At 38.8% G+C, this 986-nt stretch overlaps 1 protein-coding gene across 1 annotated transcript; it reads right to left on the bottom strand.

The window, feature by feature from the left end:
* Positions 1–251: 251 nt before the first annotated feature.
* On the bottom strand, positions 252–986 carry LOC133800256 (secreted RxLR effector protein 161-like). Its single transcript, XM_062238210.1, has one exon. The coding sequence runs from the start codon at positions 984–986 to the stop codon at positions 252–254; it is 735 nt and encodes a 244-aa protein (XP_062094194.1).

Genomic DNA, 986 nt, shown 5'->3' with positions numbered 1-986 from the left:
TTTTTTTAAAACTAGAAAATTCTTAATGGGCTTGGGCCCATTGTTAGATTATACAAGTCATTCTCTAGAAAACTCTAGAGAACTAGAGTCGGTGTTGACTCTTAACACTCCCCCTCAACATCGACTCATTCTTTCTTTCTTCTCATGTTTAATTGTTCTCTTAGCTTCTGAAATCTTGTCGTGTTTAGTCATTTTGTGAACAAGTCTGCTACTTGGTCTTCGCTATTTACTTTGTGCATCTCTAGCTCCTCTTATAATACCTTTTCTCTCAAAAAATGATAGTGCACCTCCACATGCTTTGTTCGTGCATGAAAAATTGGATTTTGTGCTAGACGAATAGCAGACTGATTATGACAATAGAGTGGCATTGCATTGTCTGTAGATTGGTGTAGATCCTTCATTAGTTGCATCAACCACGTACTTTCCTGAGTTGCTATTGTTGTTGCTCTATATTTTGCTTCAGTGGTTGATAAGGACACCGTTGGTTGCCTTTTGCTACACCAAGATACAACTCCAGATCCAAGCTTGAATACATACCCATTAGTTGATCGATGGGTATCATGATCTCCAGCATCACAGCATCCAACTATCTTAACCTCGTCACCTTTCTTATATAAGAGATCATAGTTAATGGTATCTTTGACATACCTCAACATTTGTCGCATTGCTTCCAAATGAGGTTTCTTTGGGTGTTGCATATACCGACTTGCTACACCAACTGCATACGAGATATCTGGTCGAGTCAATATTAGATAAATTAGACTACCAACCAGCTGTCGGTACATTGCTCCATCTTGCAAGTCCTTCTCTTCATGCGTGCATAACTTGGCATTAGCTTCCATAGGTGTTGAGATAGGCTTGCACTCGAGCATTCCAAAACTTTGCAATAAATCTCTTGTGTACTTTTGTTGACAAAGAAATAAACCTTCCTTAGTTCGGTCAACTTCTAATCCAAGGAAGTGTTTCAATTCTCCAAGTTCCTTCAT

This window comes from Humulus lupulus, chromosome 9, assembly GCF_963169125.1.
Source record: "Humulus lupulus chromosome 9, drHumLupu1.1, whole genome shotgun sequence".
Lineage (NCBI taxonomy): Eukaryota > Viridiplantae > Streptophyta > Magnoliopsida > Rosales > Cannabaceae > Humulus > Humulus lupulus.
The sequence above is the reverse complement of the archived record's forward strand: the minus strand, read 5'-3'. Positions and strand labels throughout refer to the sequence as shown.

Coding starts and splice junctions, on each gene's coding strand:
- LOC133800256 (XM_062238210.1), bottom strand. CDS start 986: ATGAAGGAACTTGGAGAATTGAAACACTTCCTTGGATTAGAAGTTGAC.